Genomic DNA, 15,265 nt, shown 5'->3' with positions numbered 1-15,265 from the left:
AGGCGAGGCCTGCGCTCTACCGCGGTGAAGGCCGTCCCGCACATCCGCGGCGAAGAAGCAATGAAAGGCGAAAGAGCCCAGTCCGGCAGGAAGACAGCGAGGGCGAAGACTGCACCAGCACCGGCCACCCGGCCCTGCTCTCGCCGGAGGAGCTGTCGCGCCGCAGCTGAGGTAGCCGCGGAGCGCCAGCGTCCCCTACCGCCCGCCTCCCTGATCCGCGCGGGGCTCCGCGGCCTCATGAAGAGAGAGAGCCACAGAGAAGCCGCTGCCACCACCCCCCTCCCTGCTCAGCTCCGCACCCAGCTGCGGCCCGCGGCGGAGGCCAGAGGGAGAAGCCCCCCGCGGCGGTACTGCTGCAGTCTCCCGGGCAGAGGGAAGAGGCACTGTGAGCACGATCACCAGCCGCCCCCCGAGCAAGGGGTGTGTCAGCATGGGGAGGGAGCGGGGGGGGAGGGAGGACTGCTGATAAAGGTGGTGGGCGGGGCGGTGGGCGGGGCGGCGCGGCGCAATTGGCCGGCAGTGGGAGTGATGTCACCCATATGAAACGCTGATAACTAGTTGGGCGAGGAGCCGCGAGTTTCGCAGAAGGGGGAGCGCGCGCGGCGGGGCGGGCGGCGCGAGGCCGGGTGCAGGGGCAGAGCCGAGCTGCACGAGCCCGGCCCGGCCGCGGGGCTGTGGGCAGCAGCGCGCGCGCCCGCCCGCCAGTCGCCCCGCGGGCTGCGCCTCTCAGCACGGCGGAGGCCCGGCCCGGCCCGGCTCGGCTCGGCGCGCCGCAGGGGCAAGGTGCGGCGGCTGAAGGGGGCGGTGGTTCAGCGGCTTTGTTGGCTTGGAGCGTGGCGGCGGGAAGAGCGGCGCCTCGGTGAGAGCCCACCATGGTGCAGCAAGCGGAGAGTACGGAGGCGGAGAGCAACCTGCCCCGGGAAGCAATGGATACAGAAGAGGGAGAGTTCATGGCTTGCAGCCCCGTCGCTTTGGACGAGAGCGATCCGGACTGGTGCAAAACGGCGTCGGGGCACATAAAAAGACCGATGAACGCGTTCATGGTGTGGTCTAAGATCGAGAGGAGAAAAATCATGGAGCAGTCCCCGGACATGCACAACGCGGAGATCTCCAAGCGTCTGGGCAAGCGGTGGAAAATGCTGAAGGACAGCGAGAAGATCCCCTTCATCCGGGAGGCGGAGAGGCTGCGGCTCAAGCACATGGCCGATTACCCCGACTACAAATACCGGCCCAGGAAAAAGCCCAAAATGGACCCGGCGGCCAAGCCCAATGCCAGCCAAAGTCCGGAGAAAAACGCACCCACCAGCAGCGGCGGCAGCAAAAGCGCCAAAAGCTCCAGCAAGAAGTGTAGCAAGCTGAAAGCCTCCTCCGCCTCCTCGCCCCCCAAGCCGGGAGCCAAAGCCTCCCACCACGGGGACTACTCGGGGGACGAATACGTCTTCGGCACCCTCAAAGTGAGCAGCAAGACGGTCAAGTGTGTCTTCATGGACGAGGAGGATGACGAGGAGGAGGACGAAGACGAGCTGCAGCTGCGAATCAAGCAGGAGGCGGAGGACGAGGAGGAGGACGAGGAGCCGGGACCGCAGCAGCTGCGGCGGTACAACGTGGCCAAAGTGCCGGCGAGTCCCACCTTGAGCTCCTCGGCGGAGTCCACCGAGGGGGCCAGTCTCTACGAGGAGGTGCGGAGCGGCGCCGCGGCTGCGGGCGGCGGCAGCAGACTCTACTACAGCTTCAAGAACATCACCAAGCAGGGCCCGCAGCCGCCGCAGCAGCCGCCCGGTCTCTCCCCGGCCTCCTCCCGGTCTATCTCCACCTCGTCGGCCGGCAGCGAGGAGACGGACGACCTGCTCTTCGACCTCAGCCTCAACTTCTCTCAGCACGGCCACGCCGCCGCCGAGCTGGGAGCGGGTGCCGCCGCCGGGAACCTCTCCCTCTCGCTGGTGGACAAGGACCTGGACTCCTTCAGCGAGGGCAGCCTCGGCTCCCACTTCGAGTTCCCCGACTACTGCACCCCAGAGTTGAGCGAGATGATCGCGGGCGACTGGCTGGAGGCGAACTTCTCCGACCTGGTGTTCACGTACTGAGCGGCGGCGAGGAGCGGAGGAGCCGGAGCTGCGCGACGCCGGCGATGATGATACGATGATGATGCTGATGATGATAATTAAAAAAAAAAAGTCTTGTTTTCTTTAAAAAAAAAAATCTTGAAGTTAGTTCCGAGCCCGGGAGTTGTGATTTTATTATTTTTTTTTACTTTTTTTTTTACTTTTTTTTTATTGCATTTGGTGATCACAACAACAACAGCAAAGGCAAATGGGACTGGGGGAAAAAATGATACAGAAGGCGCTGTTTGAAGCTTGTCGGTCTCTGATTGAAGTCTGGAAGATGGTCTGCAAAGAAGTCTTGTGGCAGCACAACTGTTACTCAAGGGGGTTTGTGGATTTTTTTATTTTTTTTTCCCGTGAGAGATCTTGAAGAACTGTTCTATTTTTTTTTATTATTATTTTTCCGAAAGGGACCATTGCAACTTTTTTTGGAGGGAGAAAACTGATGTCTTCTATGCATCCGATTCTTAACAAAGCTGCAGGGAGCTTGAAAAAATGCAGACTGTACAAACGCTTACAAATAACTGAACTGACTTAAGATCAGAGTTTACTTTTCAGATCAAATTGTTTATGGTTTTACAAATGTGATTTCTACTTGCCAACTTTTTTTTTTTTGTAACTTGTTCCCTTATACCTCCTTGATTGAATACCAGACAGCCTAGACCTCAGTACAAAAAGGTATTGAAACATTTTTGATACATAACAGACCTCAGTCTTTTTTAAAAATTAATATATTTTCAGGCGTATTTTTGTACAGTGAAAAGGGAACATTCTTGCTGTGTTTTTTCAGTAAGACTTTTCAGGCACTTCTTCCCTTTTATTTTCTTTTTTTTGTTTTCTCTGTTTTTAGCATGCAAGTTTGTTGGTACGTTACGTCCTGGTTTTAAAAGGATTAAAATTTAAAAAAAAAAATAATCCTTGCATCTAAAGGCCTTGTGGTTTTAAAAAGAAAAAAAGAAACAAACACTTTTTTTGTACAGCTATAGTTCAGATTTGTTCAATATTTGTAGGTAAAGATTTATTGAAAATGGTGATATAGACCTCAGAGCTGTTATCTTAGTTTAAAAGATTGTATATGTACTGTACTATAGTAGGACTTTATGTATCTCATACGCTGTGATATGTGGATGGGGCCCCAGATGGAAGGTATGAAACTGGATTCTCGATTTTAGCAAAAAAAAAAAAAAGAAAGAAAAAAGGCACATAGTTAAAAGTTTCTCATGTTGTGCAATATAATCTAAAGTACAGACCATCTGCATATTTTGTAGCAAATGATGGCAAAAGCAGACTTGTGCACTGTCAACATCATAGCCTGTTTTTTTTTTTTTTAATGCTGAAAGTCTGTATCTTGACAATTTTAATAAATCAGCTGGAACTGATAGAAACTCGTATCGCTATTAGTGTCTGTAGAAGGAACGCTGGAGATGCCGTGTTGTCACCCCTCGCCTGCGGAGGAGCGGTAGCTGTAGGCTGTTGTGCATGACCGTAGCTAGGGGGGAAGGAGAGTAAGGGCTGCTTCTTTTCTTTGCCTTTTTTTCTTTTTTTTTTTCCCGCCTCCCTTCGCCTTTCCCTCCCACTCCGGCTTTGCTCCGCGGGGCCCGGTGGGTGCCGGCCCGCAACGGTGTGGTCTCCATCAGGCGGGGCCGGGGCTGGCTTGCTGGGGGCCTGGCCGAGCGGTGGCAGGTTGGCTCGTCCTGGGTGTTTTCTGCTTTCCCTCCTCCCCCCCCCCCCCCCCCCCCCAGTCCGGTGAACGAGCCCGGCTCCCCGAGGGCCGCCCCGCCGGTCCCCCGTTTCCGGGGAGGTGGGCGCGGCGGGTTGGGGGATGCGGCTCCCCCCTTTCCACCTGACCTGGTCCTCTCCCAGATGCGTTTTGTCCTCCCTCTCTCCCTTTTTTGATGAATAGCCTGGGCGAGACCCGAGGCGGAGATGCTCGGCGCAGTGGGGCTGCATCTCTTCCGCCCCCCTGCAGCGCTCGGCGCGGCGGGGCGGCCCCGGCCCCTCTTCGATGAGCCGCCCGGGGGCAGGAGGGGTGTACGAGCTTCTGCTGTAGGTGAGCAGACTTTTTCAGTGTGCTTTTTTTTTTTTTTTTTCTATTTTTTTTTTTTTTAAATCATAGGAGCCGTCAGATCTCAGTTGTGCTCTGAAATAACTGCTGATGGCAATAAACAGACTCACAAGGTGCAAGTTTGTTTCTCAAGAGTTTACTTTTTATCTGATAGGCATTGCTAAATTATTGTTTGGTTTTAGGTTTTTTTTGTTTGTTTTGTTCCTTTTTTTTTTTTTAATCTCCACTAATTAATGATCCAGCTGTTTACAGGGACAATTCACTGTGCTGGTATTTTGGTGGCAACCACTGCTACAGGCTTTCAGACTTGCTGAAATGAAAATCCTGCATACACATTTGTAAGGCATAATAAAACATAACATTAAAACCTGCATGCATGTTATGTTTAATCAAAGACAACTCTTAGGCATTTAAGTGGTGAGATATCTTACTTTAGGTTAGTTAAACTGGTAGTAAAATGATTAATATAATCTGATCTCTTTCTAATAATAATAATAATAATAAAACACTCATGATTCTAAATAAAAGTTGTTTGGCCTAAATTTTTGCTATCAGAAAAGAGATATAGCATATCTGGGAACTCAAATTTATGTCTTGCATTGTGATAATTCTTTATGAGAAACTGTGTTTTAAAACAAACTTAATTACAATATACAAGATATCCTTGGCAATGGATAGTCCTCAATAAAACAGAGTTTCTTGAATTTTCAGTTTTTGGTCTCAAATGATTAGTGTGTTCTCCATGTAATAACTTAGAAATCAGATTGAAAACAAATGACATTTATCTCTTCTAAGGCAAAAGAGTGAAAGAAAATAGATACACTGAAGTGCTCTAGCCTAGCCATTCACTATCCTGCTATTGAAAATCTGGTTTTGGGCTAGGGTGATGGAGTAAGTTGATCAGGTTCTAAGTCTTAAAACTGAGCCAAAATTCTCTTAGTAATTCTTGAAGCTATCATGAGAGTAGAGGGACTTGTACTTCCAGTCCCTTTCTTCTGATATGCATCCTTGTTTAGTAAAGTGATAATAGGCAGTGTCATTAAACATTTGTGCTTTACAGATGTTCAATGAGTTATGAGCAATTATGGTCAAATATAGACTGCATTTAGTTTGCATTGTAATAAGGTCTGTGTCCCAGCCTACGGAAGTTTTGACTTGTATATGGTTTTGGGAGCTGTTTTTAAAATTACCATTTAAAATATTAGTCAAGGATAAGTGATGTAAAGGATCCAAGTATAGAGCAGTCAGGCAGATTTTAAAAGAGCAACAGGTTTACTTTAATCAATTAATATAATACCCTCAGAAGTATATCTTTTCTTCTTCTAGAGGGGATTTATACAATACTGTTTCAGAAGAATTATTCTGAGTGAAGGTATATGGTGCAGGGAAACAATTTTTTGTCCAGACAGTTGAGTTTCTTGTATTTCAGAGTTTATTGTTGCATATTGCTCAAGGAAAAATTAGGTAGTGTTCTGTTTAAGCCACTACATTGTTAGGGCTGAAGTTTGATGCTGTTGAATGCCTAAGCTCCTGCTGATCTCAGCGAGACTAAAAAACCAATCTTCTTATCATGAAAAATAACATCTGCTTAGCTAGTTTTTTTTTTTTTTTCGCTTCTTTTGTCATATCTGATAATATTCATGCCTTCTGTTTCTCTTTTATTTTCCTGTGTTCACAGGAATCCTTGTTGACATGCTAGAACAGTCCTGTTGCAGGCTTAGTATCTCCTGTGGCCTTTTATTCCACATTCTTAATATTTGCCTCTGTACAATACTACTTTTAAGTGTAATAGGATTCAGTGATGGAAGGGGAAAAATTAGCTTTTTTTAATGTGGAAAGACAATTTATTTGCTAACACTGAGGATGTCAACTCAATGTAAGATCTAACCAAACATTCTGATTCTTTTTCAGTTTTGAAGTGAATATTTTTGTAAACTTACCATTTTTACCCTTCTGTTGTTTTTATTATGGTTTTCCTCTCTGCCTTTTAAAAGAACCACAACTAAGAAATATTTTCTTCCTTTAAGTGCAGTCTTTTTCAAATGTGGTAGAAAGACTCATTCCAAGCATCCTTTGAGTGCTACATGCTCTTTAGGCATTCGTTGTCATTCAGATGAAACTTCGAGTCTACTGAATGTGATTTGCATGCATGCAGTCTGATCCTTCACACATGCCTGTTTGAGGAAAATGCAACTCTGTTGTTACACCGAGGTAAAACTAGTGTGGGGTCAAAGTCAGGTCCATAGAATTTTTAGGTGTTTGATACTCAATACAGCTCAAGAAGTTCCTTTTTACATCTTCACAATTGTTGCCTAGTAAGGCCTTAAACCTGCACTGGTTAAAAAGCAAAAAAAATTCTCATTGAGTTTAATGGGAGTTTTTTGCTGCAAGGGCTGCTGGCAGGGTAGGTGTCTTAGTTCATCCTAACCTTCATTTGTAAGCATGGCCAGGAAAAAAAAACAAACAACAAAAACTTAACACAATGAGTTGCCTTACATTTCCCCTACTATACTGTTGTATTCCTTTGGTTTATTTCCTTTCCTCTCACCCGCATCCAAGGCTGTGATTGTTTTCATTTTCCTTAATTTTTTTGCACACTACCTATACCAATTAACTGCCTAATTAATTTTATCTTCTCTACATGGATGCAGTGAATTTGTAAGAGAATTTCACAAGCAAGTAGTTTTTTAGTGAGTTTAAAGTAAATAGAGTTTTAAAGACCTATTTTTATATTCAATATAAAGCACAAATGTGCAGAAAGTGTAGAATGACTTACAAAAAGGGAAACAAAAGTTCGTAATATTTCATGTATAAAAGTAATACCTTCTTTGGGTTGAGATTCTCTTAGAAAACCCAATACTTATGCCAGTGCAAAGATAGGATTATTTTAAAAACTCTTAGAAAATTGTGATTGACAGCAATTTCAAAGGAATGACTTCTGTAGATACAAGGAAACCCCTAAAGCAATATGGATAAGAAGGGGTGAATGGTTTTCAATGATGAACAACCTGGAAGTGTGAGAATGGAGGTTTCAATCCTTATTAATTAATCAAATTTCTTCTTTTGTGGTTAGTTACAACATCTGGATTTTCTGTGAAGTGCAATCTTGAGGGATGAAAAAGTGCAAGGGCGCCAAACTTCTAAGCCTTGCAAATACTCAGAAACAGGTTTGGTTTAGAATTATCTGTTGTTAATTAGGGCTTTAGATTTTGGTAATTCCCACTTCCAAGAAAATCAAGACACCAATTTACCGCTTGAAGAAATTTGATTAAGTAATAATGATTAATCCAGGAACTCCCATTGTCACAATTTGTTTTTGTTTCCATCGTCCTGCTTATCTCCAAAACCAACTTGCCTCAACTCCTGGTGAAGCCAGGGAGAAGAGTTATATGCCATTGTTAGTTAGTTTACGATTTGTATCTGGTTTTGCTCTTGTACATACGTTGGCGTTTTGGAGTCTTTACATAAATGCTGTGATACTTTTTTTCCTCTTTCCTTTAATTTTTTTGCTGGGCTGTTTTAAAATGGAGGCCTGTTTTCCAGTGTGGGACTTTTTCGATGGTTACAACATTTCAATGATGTTGCATGATGGCCACAGGTGAGGGAAATTGAATGTTTTAGAGCAGTTTTTCAAGCATGACACTTTTAAAATATGTAATTTCAAAGACTTTTCAAGGCCACATGAAATTAGTTTTCATAGCCACTCCAGGTCTTGGGGGGAAAAGCTGAAAAGTACTTTTGTTTAGAAGTCTGAGTGATGGTGGGGGGGAAACCTTTTCTTGAGGTTTTTGCATGCCAGTGCACGGCCTATTGCTGTGAGAGAAGGAAGATGGTAAGGCTGCTTGAGGCAATGCACTGGAGGACAAAGTGTTTTCTAGCACTAGAAAAAGAAAATGCATGGCAAGTTTCGTCTTCTAGTAGACTATATAGCATGCAGAGTTTAGTATGTGTCAAAACAGTGTATGACATTGCTGTATCAAAGTTGTAAAATTAAGCATTATTTATTGAAAACTATGTATTTTTTTTGTAAAAACCTGATCACCTAGAGGATTAATATCAGTGACTTGTGCTAGTGCTACAAACTTAACCAGCTTCTTTACTACAGTACTTGATATGCAGTGTTAATGCTCAGGGTTGAAACCAGTCCACTCCAATGTCTTTTTTTGCAAGAGTTTTTAAATAAAGGAACAACATAATGCAATTGTTCAAAAGACTCTAATAAAATTGTGTGATCAATCTTCCTACGTGTTTTTATGTGGATTTTTTTTTTTTTTATCAGTATTGCATTTAATAAATGCAGTTCAGCTATTTTAGTGAATCCACTCTTCAGTCTGTGGGCACCCAAAGCTTAAAGTCAATGGGAATATTGTGTCTTTCAAAAAAAACCTCAGTGAATAGTTACAGCTAAGGTAGGATGTAGAGAGGGTGAGTGCTGTTCTGACACATCTGACAGACGCTGAAACAGAGAATCGCCAATTAACTTCCTCTTTTTTTTTTTTTCTGGTTAAGACTGGATAAAACAGTGAAGTACTTTCTGATAAACATTTTAGATATTGCTTTGAAGTTGACCATGGAAGAATGAAATAAGGTGGATCACATGCCAGCAAACCCCATTTCTCTCTGTATCTTTTTCTACAAACAATTTACCATCTAAATGTATTTTGGCATAGAAAAAAAATCATTCTGTATTAAGATTCTAGTTATGAAAATGTTTTTATGAGAACGCTGTAATCAATTATTTGAACTATAAAAAGGTGTTTTTAATGTGTTTATGTGGTGAAAGTTTGTTGTATATTAAATATTGTTTTATAGAAATGATGGAGTTATATTGTTACAAATTCAAAATTTGTAATTAACACAAGCCATCTATTGCTGAAATTAACCTTCTAGAGCTCCTGCCAGTAGGCATATTCCCATATTTCAAAAAATATACAAGGATCATCTCTTCCTTGCTTGTATTTAATGTCTATACTTCTGCAAATTTACATGGGGATTAAAATATCATCTGATAATACCTTACTTCCCATCGGAGGTTATTGGTTACTCCTAATACCCAGGAAATAATAGAAAAATTCTAAGCAGCTTCAACTGTAATCAATACAAGCCTTTAGACCTGGGAGGAATCAATTCACCAAATAAAGGGTTCCAGGTAATTTTGTATGACTGTCGAGCACAGTTCTTTCCATTGTTCCTGTTCTTTACTTATCCAAACAGTTATCTGAATAGATCCTTTCTCCAAAAAAACCACTTCTTGGATAACAAGTAATGACTTCTGTTTAGCTTATCAAACCTATTGAGAATACTGAAAACAATTCTATATAGTATTAGAAGTCCATTATAGTAGTATTTTTTTGGTGTGAATGGAGAAGTATAGCTGATGTGAAGTAAGGGTTTGAATGTGACTTGTCGTAGTAAAAATAGGAAATTTAAACTGGTCATTGTAAATCAGTGAAATAAAATCTTTATATACAGCTATCATACCATTATCCTTTCTGTATATATATATATAAAAAATAGTTTCAAGAAGCATTTTTAAGGTATTTTAGAAGGTTTTGAATCAATGAACTGAGAGTAATCCACAGTATTTTGTTTTGGTTTTAATTCCCATAGAGTTTGTTTCTTCAAGTCCCATTGTATATAGTCAAGGACTAAAAATCTTCTAGAACAGACTAAGGCCATCTCCATACTATCTCAAACGTCTCTAGCTGAAGTTTTCTATTTGTTTCCTCCTGAGTGAGAAGTGCCATTACTGCACTGGAAAGCTCTGTTTCAGTTCCACTATATCAGGTCTTATTGAGAGAGTGAATTCCTGCATGACACATAGAAGCATTTCCTATTCAGTATTTGAAAATGGTGTTGGATTTGTAAGCCACAAGTAATCACATCTTAAAGCTATCATTGTGGCCTGGGTGTTGGCTCAGTTTTATATCAAAGGGTAGAAGCACGTGTATGGGAGAAAGAAGAAAAACGTTTACTTGGCATTTTAGTTTTGATTAATAGGTTCTCAAATTTGGATGTTAGGTGTAACCTTAGAAGAAATGCATGAAAACATAGCGTGTAGGTACCATAGACACACATAGATACCCAAACACAGTTGCATCATTACAGAGCTAACACAAGCACATACGTGTGCAGTTATGTTTTCTTTAAAATGCTTGTTGGCTTAAATGTCTTCAATATAGTACCCATTAAAATCTATACTTCAGTGTCCTGAGAACTTCAGAATATTTTAGTTTGCTGGAGTTTCATAAATTTTTAGATAATATCTTCATAGCCTAGTAAAATTTTGGTAGAGTACTGAAAAAAAAAAACCAAACAAACCAAAAAACCCCAACCTAACAAAAAATCAAACACCAAAACCCCCACAAATATCTCCAGCTCTAAAAATGACAATTCCCATCACAGTCAGAGTAAAAGGATCTTAGCTATTTCTCTTGAAATCTGACATTTACATTTATTGGCAATCCTTTGACATTTATGTGAGCTAAAGTGTCTACGATAGACAATTTTTTCTAGAACTCTGTAAATTCAATTAAAAGATTATTATTATCTCCAATCGAAATTGACTCAGGTGTATACTTTAAAATACAAGCCTTACTTTCCCAAATTATAATGTTAACAAATACTGAAGGGTACATGGGGAATGAGGCAGGATTCATCTGCGTGAAAGCACAAGGCAGTCCAAGAAATACATAGCAAAATAGACAATGTAGATCTCAGTTATAATTGTTTCATTAAATTTCATATTAATGTGGCCTTTTAGCATTTCATATGCATAACGCCAAATACGCAACAAGTTAAAACTCAGCAATAAATTTGTGTGTTCAGATTGCTTTTTCAAGTCAATACTATAACTAAGAACTTCTTTTTTGTGTCTAATTGTTTGTAAAGTATCTTACACTTCCACCTAGCCTTTACTTCATGAGACTTAGTTTTCCTGCATAATCTTACTGTAATAATATTCCTTAAATCATTGTAAACCCTGCCTTTCATTCACCTAATTTCATTCGCCTTGTTCATTCAGTTTTAGCTCTCATACTTTTTAGAGATCAGAACCAAACTGCTCCCTTGACAGTGGCACTGCTGTACATTGCCTTTCATTCTCTTCTTAAGGCTAGAAAAAGGGTAGAAAACCACCTTCCACTCATTTTTGTCCTTGGAAACTTCTGGCACTCCCTATTTTTTTGACTATCGATAACCATAGTCTGAAACCACCTTTGCTTTCCTTGGCTACATGTGGTCATTCATCAGCTGTGGGTTATCAAAGCCAACAGTTCTGCAGGCATAAAGATTCATCTGAAGCCAACCAAAACTGTTAAAACTATCCATCCTGATTTTGCCTGAAGTTGATGTGAATTGCTTCACAAACAGGATCGTGGGGTACTAGTGTCTGTAAAAGGGAAAAGAGCAACAGCAACAATGACTCCCCCAGATAACTAACTGTCTGCTTGAAATGTGAACCTTGGCGTAGCCTGATGATGTGAGACTTCTCCAGTCCCAGAAAGCAGCTTTTGTGATGAGGCATTTTTGTATATTTTCACTGTATTTGTCAGTGAGATGTAAAGTATTGCATTTTTCTGCAAACATATTTTGCATTTGGAAGACAAGCAAAGATACATAAAGCGTAACATACATATAGCAAGTATTTGCAATAATACCAAGGACATTTGAGAAGACTGTGGCAATAGATTTAAAAAATTACTTATCTTTGCTTTCCCTATGTCAGCCTCTTGCACACATGTTCTCCCTCCATCCTTTTGCTGAGCATGAATTTTTTATATGTGGACAGATATAAAACCAGAAATATATCACAGTCTTATATGAGCAAATACAATTAAATGAACATTACTACAGCAGCTCTATCAGTCATGAAAAGTTAAGAAACAATGTAGGAAAAATTGCATTTGCAGGTTTATTCAAATCCTTTTTAATAAAAATACTGATGCGAGACCATGTGCACCAAGTGATAAAGCACTTAGAAGTTAGGTACTTCTGATGGCACAGATAGCAACCCGTGGTAGATTTCTGAACTCAGCTCTCATGCTTGGTGAGGAGCTGTCTACAGCTTGACTGTAGAAATGGGATGTGTTTGGTGTCTCCAGCACCTGACTCAGGATTTCACATTAGACATCTCTGTCCACTCAAGATCCCAAGCAAGTTCACAGTTTTATTCTGACAACAGACGACAAACTCTTTCCATTGATATGGTATCCTCTAGGTAGAGATGTGCTCAGGAAATAGAAAGCATAGGGAAGAGATAGAAAGCACATTTAGACTAAGAAATTAAAACAAAGTCAGCACATAGTCCAGGCACTTCAACTCAGCTGTCTGTACTGTTAAATTGTTATAAAAAAATCTCTGACACGGTTTTGGCTGGTGAATGCTAGCACTCTTCCAAAAAATCACTGGAACAATTTGGAAATTAGCATGGGCCAAAGATCATTCCCAATAGGCAGTTTGGATTCAGCCACTCTGTTTTGGAAAGTAATAGAGTTTAATAGCATAGATGTGGCCAGATCATGCCAGCTGGCCTCACATCCAGGGAACAGATCCTGGTTTAATTTACTAGCATAGATGTAGCTACAGGTTATAAACCCCACGTCTGCAGGACTTTGACCACAAAAGCCCTATAATTTTGGAGAATACCTTAGCCTCAAGCTATGGAATAGCCTCAGAGGCTGCCACTGTTGTCTATAACTGCAATGCAAAAGCCATAATGCAAAAGGCAAAACAAAAGGAATTTGCTCTAAAACCTTTTCAGTATTACTGACCCATACTGTCTCTTGTTACACACAGTGTCAGTTCTACAACTGTTACATTCCTGTTTAACATGGTGGCTCATCTTTAAGAGGGGACCACAGAATGACACTGTGGACACAAATATTTTAAAACTGGGAAATTGCTTATAGAATTTGGGGAGGGTGTGCTCCATCTCGTAAAAGTGATAACAATTTACACTGCAGTGCCTTCACTCCCAAGAATCCAAAAGCACTTTACAAATACTGTTGGCCAATTTTGTTCTCCCCTTGTAGTTAAAACACCTACTGAAATCAATTGTAGAATCACTTATATTGAATCTCCTCCAACTGCAGAGCTGAGTGAGAGTCTTATATGTTGAACAGATATAGAACTGGAGTTTTGAAATTGCTATTTAAATTATACATAAGAATCATACAGTGTATGTTCTTCTAGCACTCTCACAGTTAGTTTAGACAATATTTTCATAAACTGCACTCTTAGGAAAAGAAATCAATCCATCTGGACTAGATAAGAGGGAATCATTAAGTATTTTTCCTGCTTAAATATTAACATATTTTAGTAAAATTGATTTAGTGTCCTGAGAAAGGAATGCTCCCTTGATCAGCACATCAGCGTTACAGTCTAAACGTGGCTACTGAATCATAAAGTCCCTTCTCCAAACATGAATGAGTTTTTTCTATTTTTGTTTTAGATGCAGAGGATAGGAAGTGAATCTAAAGCTAGAAAAGCCTAAAGGATACAAATTTCAGGCTCATTTGGGTTCTACTAGTACTGAAACAGTACATCTGCAGTGGAACAGCTCATGCTTTTTCTAATGTTCAGTGTTTTCTTGCTCTATGCATATTCTGCTGGTGTTAACTGTGTTAGTCACAAAATAAATGCCATCTAAGTTTGAACTTAGACACAGACACTTCTATGGATAGCAGATAAACCAGAGTGCAGTAGGCTTGACTTGGGGAAAAAAGGAATAAAGCCAACAAAGTTAAAAAAGAAAGGCAATACAGACTGCTTGCCTACAGAGTTACCTACTGAACACTATACTTCCTGGGTTTTAGCACCTGTATTAGGTATATTTAGCACCTATGCCTCCACAGGATAATTTCCACAGTGCGCTGAACACTGATGAGCTGCCTCTGCTACTGGTTCCATCAGGACCAGTCCTAGTTAAATGATTTTTGAGAAATGGGTGAGCCCAGGCCATCAGCCAGCAAGATGTGCTCTGGCTGCTTGGTGTCATCCCTGACTTTATATAGGGCACATGACAACTCCAGTGTCCACCGGTCTCTCACAGTGAAACACTTGACCCTAAATGGAGGACATCAAGTGAAAGTTAAAACTTGGATTTAGAAAGGATGAGGGCAGATATGTCATTGACAGGCAGCTCCTCTCTTAAAGTACTGGAGGCCCTTGGAGGGCTGTGTCTCCACACTGCACTTGTGGGGAATGAGATTTTGAGCTGAAGGATATTCCTCCCAATAGACACCAGCTTTTTCCTTATTTGACAGTTCAAGAGAAAATTCAGTTATGAAAACTGATTAAAAATGTGTGACATTTTTTTTTTTGCTGCATCTTGATACAGCTCTCTTTGATTCAATCTAAACAGTTAACCAGCAAAAAGTTAGAGCAGCAGCAGATTTCTTCCATTGTATCCTAAAGAATTCAATTAATGCGAAAATACCTTTCTCCAGTCATGCCCAGAAAGTCACTTTGTATGAAATTGGAGACAATATTCTATTGAATAATGACCTGATATTGAATGAAGATTCCCACTAGTGTAGGATTAGTAGGTTTAACCATTAGCAAGTTTCACAAAATGCTAATAAAATATTTATTTGGCTATTACTTTTCTTGACCTATTAGTTGAGTTCACTAATGGATTCAGGCTTCCCAGACAGAAACTTAGACATTTATCTGAAGCTTAGCTAACCATTTTCCTCAGTGATGAGACATGCATTTTTCTGTCTCATATTTTACTTTATAAAATTAGAAATGTATCTATAAATATATATGCATATATATAATGTTATGAATATTTAAGGAGTAAAACACTAATCAATTGTAGCTCAGATAATTTCAGGTATAGAAGGTTTAAAAGATACATTCATCAATTTGTCCAACAACCATTTGTTTAGGGTATTGTATTAAAAATCAGAAACTACTTACTGTATACCTTATAATAGCATACTGTCTAGTCAGATCTGTACTCACTGAATAATTTCATGATTTTTTTTCATTGTCTGAAATTCTCCTCTAAGAATCTTTTAGTGCATCTTGGTTCTAAGAGTATTTCTTCTGTACAAATCATTCTCATTCATATTCATGTAATTTTTGCATGTAA

General features: G+C 40.9%; 1 protein-coding gene across 1 annotated transcript; it reads left to right on the top strand.

Annotated features, from left to right (window-relative positions):
• Positions 1–788: 788 nt before the first annotated feature.
• On the top strand, positions 789–3,425 carry SOX11 (SRY-box transcription factor 11). The gene has a single exon (XM_057431880.1). It carries the CDS (start codon positions 873–875, stop codon positions 2,082–2,084), a length of 1,212 nt encoding a protein of 403 aa, XP_057287863.1. The 5' UTR covers positions 789–872; the 3' UTR covers positions 2,085–3,425.
• Positions 3,426–15,265: the final 11,840 nt, after the last annotated feature.

Source organism: Pezoporus wallicus, unplaced genomic scaffold (genome assembly GCF_028554395.1).
Source record: "Pezoporus wallicus isolate ANWC-B61680 ecotype Strahan unplaced genomic scaffold, APGP_CSIRO_Pwel_v1 contig_161, whole genome shotgun sequence".
NCBI lineage: Eukaryota > Metazoa > Chordata > Aves > Psittaciformes > Psittacidae > Pezoporus > Pezoporus wallicus.
The sequence above is the reverse complement of the archived record's forward strand: the minus strand, read 5'-3'. Positions and strand labels throughout refer to the sequence as shown.

Excerpts from the sequence above, each read along its gene's own strand:
- SOX11 (XM_057431880.1), top strand. The coding sequence starts at position 873 with ATGGTGCAGCAAGCGGAGAGTACGGAGGCGGAGAGCAACCTGCCCCGG.